The sequence below is a fragment of the Limulus polyphemus genome, unplaced genomic scaffold (assembly GCF_000517525.1).
Source record: "Limulus polyphemus unplaced genomic scaffold, Limulus_polyphemus-2.1.2 Scaffold2286, whole genome shotgun sequence".
Classification (NCBI taxonomy): domain Eukaryota; kingdom Metazoa; phylum Arthropoda; class Merostomata; order Xiphosura; family Limulidae; genus Limulus; species Limulus polyphemus.
The window spans coordinates 124193-132141 of NW_013667896.1; the positions used below are offsets into that span (position 1 = coordinate 124193).

Here is a 7949-nt window from a genome sequence, read left to right on the forward strand (position 1 = left end):
TTGTTCATTGTAGTTTTACGTTGTTTATAGCACTAGAAAGTATTCATATGGTTGTCAGACCCTGGATATAACATACCCGAAAGATATTGTATGCATGAATGATAGTTGAGATATTCTGACTACTAAGTATTCATCTTGAATATTAAAACAAATACTGGCGACTAAGAGTATTAAGTCAATAAATGTTTGCACATGTCGTTTGTCAACAGATTTTAACTTCAAATAAACTGTGCATATTGATTATTATTCAGAGACAAACCACTGTCTTATATCTGCTATGCAAACTGGGGTCACTCAAATACAAATGACAAAAAGAAAAAGTTTGCGCCAAATAAATGTGCAGCATCACAGAATATACTGCACGAGCGTTGATTTGTTTCAAACGTGTATTTCAAATTGATATCAAAAGGCAATTTTTAAGGAATCATGCCACATGATTTTAGTTTTATCGGATTAAAAAAGTGAACTCATCACAAGTATTTATAAATGTATTTATATTTATTTCGGACAAAGTTATGGAACAACTTTAGTTACCATAATATTAATACAAATATTAAATTTAAAAACTAAAATACTGATTTAAGTATATTAAAAAAAGAAGACTTTGTAATATTTTTGTTATTGCAATTACTTAGGTTGTATTAGCTTCTTAGGTAGCATCCAATCATGCATTCAAATTTTGATAGATAAAAAATAAATAAAAATGAATCCACGTAAGATGAGTGTTGGGTGAACTGAACTTATTAAAGGTGAGAGTCATAAATATTTCTCCCAGTCTTATGATAGTTGCCGTATTTGGGTATTAGTTTCTTAGTTAAAAGGGCGGTGATGTTTAGGGTTGCATTCTCTTGTGTTCCGCCTGCTAGTCACGCCTACTGCGATGACCGCTAGAGCCTTGGTATTTCTTCTTATATATTATATCCCTCCACTATGGTATGTTATTCGATAAGTATATAAAAGAAATAAAGTTCAAGATAGCAGAAGTTATTTAATGTACAGAAATAAATAAACTTATGCATTTTTCATTTTGCAAACAGAAAATGATATACATAGCTTAAAAGTTTGAGACCTTTCAATATCGCGGAGGGATAAAAATGTAGCTCACACTGGTACGTCTCATGAAAATTAGCGGCTTTATTGCAGTTGTGAATGGTCGCCATCTTGGTTTATCGTGTATTGGCGCGCTTCCCATTTGTATCAAACATTTAAAGTGAAACTTCACAGAATGTCTACAGTTGCTGTCAGAAAGCAACAGCAAGATTACATAGTATCAAATAGTAGTGCTTCGCAGGTATGTTTTTTTTTATAAGATTATGACATGATAAGATGATAATAATGTTTACGAAATTGTTATTTTTGTTCTCACTCACACCCCCTTTTCTTTTATAACTCCGCCTATGTAGGAAATCCAGCCGTCCCCGCTGGCGCTTTTGGCCGCTACATGCAGCAAGATAGGGTCACCAGTCGATGAGGGTGGTACCCAGGGATCACCTGTCGTTAAAGTAGTAGGTCAAACTCAGGTCTTACAGACTGGAGAAATAACTGGAAATGCAGCTGGACCAGCTTATTTCATACCGGTTCAATCTCAAGCTGTAGGAGTGTTGCATCCCGACGGTACTGTGACGCAAGTCGCGAGAGTGAATGGACAGTCGCCTCCGCCCGCTTCTGTTACAGTCTCTGCAGCTGGAATCAAATCATTTCCATCGTCTGTCTCGTTAGGAACTCCCAGTGCACAAGCTGGAGTGCCTGTGGTTTCTGTTAACGGTCAGCTATTTCCTCAAGGCGCACAAACAATCGTAGCCCATCCTCAAACATGTGGAAATGTTGCGTACAGTGTTATTTCTGCAGACCAACTCACGAATTTGCAGATTGATGGACAAGGAGCTATTTTCTTCCCTGGCAACTTTAATCAAGTGGCTACAGGACAGACACAACCTTATAAGATCAGTGAAAAAAACCAAACTGTCGTTTCTCCAAATATACAAACTTTTATTCGTGCTCAAAATGTGCAAACACCATCTTCAATGGCACTGCAAAATAACTGTGGAACATTACTTCAAAATAATGTTACTTTTTCGCCACTTGGTGGGCAAAATATGGCCATCCGTCAAGGAAATATGCTTCAGGGTTTTCAATTTCCTATGGGCACGGTGCAACAGACCATTCCGGTCCAGATTCCTGTATCAACAGCAGCAGGCCAGACAGCATTACAGACTATTCATTTGCCTGTTCAGGTTATACAACCCGTCGGAGGAGGAAACATGTTCACGGCAGGACACCCAACACAGGTCATGAATCCGTTATCTGCGGGACAAATTTCGACTCAGATGGCTCAGGTAATATAATTAGATAAAAACAAACGTGAGTAATCACTAATCTGATGCTGTTTTCTATTAATTTCACGTTAACTTTTGTCTAAAAGGAAATCAAAGTAATGTTTTTAACTACTCGGAAACTGTTGAAACTAGGCCACTTGTAAGCATATGCCAGGAATCATTATAGTGTCAAAGATTCACAAACAATTTGTTGTATTTATTTATTTCCTACGCTTACTGTGCTGTAGAGTGTAGACATTCTAAACAAAAAACGTTGCCATCTTCCTACATATTTTTGTACAAATAAATATAAGCCTGTTAATTATATATATAGATAATATAAACTGTAATAGTGTTGTCTCAGTATTAAGCACGTAGGAATATAACATTAGCAAGTATAAAATTATTAGAGTATGTGCTAGTGGTGGCAATTCAACAGTTCATTGACGTGGAAGCCTTTCTTGTATTATTTCGAAATGTACAGTTTTGCAACCTCAGTCCTAGAGATACAAAGACCATTTTTAAAATGTAAGAATCTCAGACTCAAGTTGACAAAAGAAAATTCTGCCCATGGAGGTTATCATTCCATAAATCAAAACATTAAATTGAAGCTTTAAAACCTTACACATTCATTTTTTTTGTAACAGCATTTGCCATTATCATTAGCTAAACCATTTTACTAGTCTATAATTTTAATAAAATATGATAAGAATTTTTCAAAGTAAAATGTCTACAGCTAGGCTTCCAGTGATTAAACAAATTACTCTTTGTATGTTATTTTGCATTTCCAACTTTTTCATTTTCCTACTCAAACTGACATCTTTTAGGAAGATTGTTCACACCCCTAATAACATAATTTAAACACCTAAATCAAGTCGCCTTTAGTTCTACATTCCTGTGAAAACCCAAGCCTCTCCCCATTGTCTCTATATATTCTTTGTAGTCAGGGGGATCAGTATTGCATGGCTTATCTTGGGTCTTATGTAAAGTTGCAATAAGCTTTTTTTTTATCATTCACCACTAAATTTTCACTTTTTAAAAGCATGCAAAAAGCAAGGTGAAAAAAATGTTCTTTGCCTATTAAATGCCTTACCCACCAAAACATAAAAAACAAATTAAATGTAACACACTCACTTACATGTCCTACAATTCTATAAATGTTTAAAACATTTAAACTAATGGCAGACAAACAATTTCACAAGTTTATAAGTTGTAACCAAAAACAACAAAAGTATGTATCCATGTTTCTGAAGCCAAAATTCATTGCCTCTGTTATTTAAAGTTGGAATTCAGGACCTTTTTTTATTCCAATATTCAAATCACTTTTGGAAAAATATTCAATATTGAAGTCAGTTTGTTTGTTAATTCTAACAATATTTCAACAACTTTAGGTCAGAAATATTTTAAAATTGATATTTTGTCATTTTCTGGCATTTATTTAGTATAATTAATGAAGAAAATAAAATTCAAATTTTCATTTTTGCACAGATGTAAAGAGTTTTTGCCTGTAAACAAAACAACCCACTTGCCAATTCTTTTTTTATAATTTTTATGTCCATCTCCATGAATAACTATTTTTACTAAAGACCAATCACTCCTTGGGAATATATTATCCATTTCTTGATTTTTTTTTAACCCCTCCCTTAGTTTTTGTATAGAAACCTTGTTATGGTGCCATACATGTTTTATTCCTTTACTAATGAAACACAGCTTTGAAAACAGCTCTAAAGAAAGTTTAAATATGATTGGATAGAGCAAGAATTAGACTATTACATCATAATATAATAGATATGTAGGTTTCAGATATTTTTTTTTTATAAGTTCTTTTCAGTTCCTTTTCACTTGTAAATTGTGAAAGAATTGCTGTTAAATTATATCTATACGAAAGCTACAGAAATTAGCTTTAATCATAAGACATTAGATAATCTGAGATAAGGTAAGTCAATACAGTTTAGGGATTGGTTGAATGGGTAACATAGGAAACTCTATTACAAGTAACAAATGTACAAAGGTTTTGTTATCAGGTTCCTAGACACAGTTATATATCACATTACTGTTACCGGTCCTGGTTGTCAACTTATTGTCACAACAGATAATGTCTGTGGTAATAGCACTCAAATGCGTTAGGGATTACCCATCCATCAGACAAAATCCAAACACCGATGTCAATCTAATCAGCCATCATGGAAAATCAAAAACTATACGAGAACTTTTAAGGTAGGGGTATAGTTCCAATTTAGTTCTATTTAATATATTTTTGTAAGGGTGGAGGTTGGGAGTTTAATTATTAGAAATATTATGGTGGCTTTATTTCAATTAATTTCTACTTTAATAAATTTAAGGGTAACTGCCTTCCCACAACTGGCTATAGACATCGAAAGGTAGTAGAAACTGAAACGTTGTGGGTGTAAGCACTCAGCTTCATACCCTTATTTGATTGATTTTTTATGATTTTTCCATGACAGCTGATGAGATTGACATTGGTGTTTGGATTTTGTCTGATAGATGAGATATCCACAATGCATTTGGGTGCTATTACCATAGATGTTATCTGTTATGACAATAAACTGACAACCTGGACAGATAACAGTAATGAGATATTTAATTTATTATTGTTTTATAGTGCTGATTTAATGGCCTATTAACAAGTAATGTAATCAATAGTTTGTAAGCTATTTATTTGTATATAATATATAGTATGGAGCAAAGAAGTCATATGACTCAAGATTGCTGAAGGCTTAATAAAGGTGTTTTGTTAGTATTTGTTTTTTGTTCAAAATTAGTGTTTTTACTTTTTAATATATATTGAGTTGCAATGTTTGTAAACATGAGTTTCTTTTTTACAATGTTCACCAGTTAAAATAAAACAGTCATCAAATCAGATAAGTTAACTGCTTAGGTAGGCAACTGGTAGGCAACCCCAGAATATTCTGATGACTCGTATCTTTATTGAATATGATTTTTATATTTATTATATTCAAACAACATATATAAATGAATTGGCTTACTGGCTACTTAATTATTTCTAATTACACTTGTGGTAATAAAAACATTATTACCTATATTGGTGATAGTAAAACATGTCTTCATTATTTAATTATCAATTTATTTGATTTACAGAAGATCAATGTGGGATTACTACATATTTTAAAAACAAACATAATGGTGACTGTGGTGTGGTATTTAGTCAACATTAGCAATTCATTTGCCAAGTAAAAATTATCCATAGTATCTTTAAAAATGTGGCAAAATAATTTTTTTGACAAAAATGTGTTTTTTGTAAGAAGAGTAGTACCATGATAAAATAGTGCAGTGTTTAGAAAAGTTGTGTAGCTAACATTCATCTCTTTTTTTTGTTGTTGTTTTTTGTTTTCTTGTACAGGGGGTGTGTAGGGAGCATGCATTAATTGATTAGCAAATACCATTAATTGCCTATCTCTATTGTCCATAGTAAGAAGATATGTTCTACCATCTTGAAAATTACTCTCCTCTGTTGTTTATGAAATCAATTACAAAGTTTTAACTGATAGTTCAGTTTTTAACTTTTCGGTGTTGTTTTGTTTGTGTTTGCTTGAACAATGATTTTTGTTCCAAAGAAAACCTCACGACTTTACATATGCAACAATCCTTTTTTAATTCATGATTTAAACTGAAACATATCTCTTGTTAGAAATATTTTTAGATTTTTTTAGTTCAATGCAATAAAAGGATGCTATAATGGAATATAAGAAAGTTGTTTATTCTAGGATCTAGAAAATAAAAACATGTTTACTTATTGATATATTCTGCAGCAAATTCGGGTTTAATATAAAGGTGTCTTATAAGGCACAGTATTTTGTATAATGACTTGTGTAATAAACTGAAGTTGTTTTAATGTAAAAAAAAAAAAAATTGCATCATTTCACCACTTAGACAATATTAGAGTATTTATAATTGTCATAAAAGTAAAATATTGTTCATAGTATTGCATATTATTTCAAAAGTCTCTATTTTTTTTCATCAGCTTGTTTCACAAGGCCATCTGCAACAAGTCCAGATGGGAACTCCTATTCAAGTGCTTCACTTAACTCAAAATGCAGCCTCTTCAAATCCAGTCTCTACAACATCGACGGAAGCCTCTGGTATCACTGTTCCATCTTGTACACCTAGTACAGCTATGGTAACTTGTGGTCAGCCCATGACTATCCAAAATGTGCAGCTGTCTTCTGGACAAGTTATGCAAGGTCACATGGTGGGTCAGATTATCACACAAAGTGGAGTTGCCACCTGGTGGCCATCATCTGCTTTTAATGTTTCAAATCTAGTTGGTTTAAGAACACCAAATGTTATTCAGGTTAGTAATAACATGGCTGCATAAGGGAGTTTAGAAACTGAGATTGTATGTTATTTGTGCCTCTCTGAAAAATATTTTCTTTATATAATAACATAAAATGATTGAATTCAATTGCTTGAGAGAATTTTTATTTTGTTTCTTTGTTTGTTTATGATAATTTTTTCATAAATCATTTAACATATTGGAGTAATACTTGGTTTATTATCTTTCAGAGTCTAGTGAAAATTAATTGTAGCTTAGTGTTGTTGCTATGTGACTAATATACAGGTGCTGGGGAGTATATGTATGTGAAAAGGGTGCACTGCCTCAGGGCTCCCAAAAACTTTCAGTATTCATGTTTTTAATATATCGTATAGAATTGCTATTTTTGCCAAATTCGGTAGTTAATTTTTCTAAAACATATTACCTATTTCCTATAAAACTGAACTAACATTTAAGGAGCTCCTTGTAAGTCTCTGCACCAGGGCCACAGAAAACCTGAAACTTGCCCTGCTAGTGACATTTCTATGTTGGTAGATTATTGATATTTAAAGATAATTGCCTTAAGTTGACATAATTTCAGAAAGCTTCAATGGATTATAGGAGTTATCTTTCCACATAACCTTGACCTTTGTTATTGACAGCTTTAATATAGCTAAGCTCAGTAGCGATGAAATTAAAAGCTGTTTCTCACTGTTCTCATCCAACATAGTCAATCCAGTGAAATGTAGCTTGAATTACCTGTTTAGCTGTCAAAGTTTTACTGTGAAACTTCTAAATTTCCTTTAAGAATTTTGGATGATGACTGTGTTAGGACCTTTTTGTAACATTTTAGATAAAAAGAGAAATACAGAATGTTTTTTCGATCGGAGATGCATGTGAACATGAGTGTGACTATTGGTAGATGAATTTTGTAACAATTGAAAATAATTTAATTTGTATGTTATGTTTGGATTAGGATAAGATTAATAATAATATATAAGGAATATTAATTTGTCTAACTAAGCTCAGGTTTTATTATATACTTATATTTATCTAAAAGCATTAAACTGGTTTGATATGCTTCCAGAAGGAAATATACATTGTGTGTGTGTTGACTTTAGAAACCTATCCTTATAGATAATGCAAAGAAATAGAAGTGAATGGAAATGTTTAATAGTTTTTGCAAAATAAAGCTGTGGAAGGAATGTGAGCTTTATAATAGGAATAGCATATTTTGTGTAATTAAGTTTTTAATTCACTGTTGTGTTTTTTGTAGTTAACACACACACACACACACACACACACACATATATATATATATATATATATATATATATATA

General features: G+C 32.2%; 1 protein-coding gene across 11 annotated transcripts in view; it reads left to right on the top strand.

Moving 5' to 3' along the window:
- Positions 1-1145: 1145 nt before the first annotated feature.
- LOC106466518 (transcription factor Sp3-like) overlaps positions 1146-7949 on the top strand; it is a 23941-nt gene continuing 17137 nt past the window's right edge. For 10 of the 11 annotated variants that reach the window (XR_002612226.1, XR_002612224.1, XR_002612225.1 and 7 more), the window contains exons 1-3: positions 1146-1291; positions 1404-2336; positions 6319-6648. Coding sequence is in view for 6 of the 11 variants with exons in the window: in XM_022394541.1 (XP_022250249.1) it covers positions 1226-1291; positions 1404-2336; positions 6319-6648 (1329 nt within the window). In the remaining 5 variants the exon portion in view is untranslated. The remainder of the gene's footprint in view (positions 1292-1403; positions 2337-6318; positions 6649-7949) is intronic. The other variant, XM_022394542.1, reaches the window with a different exon arrangement.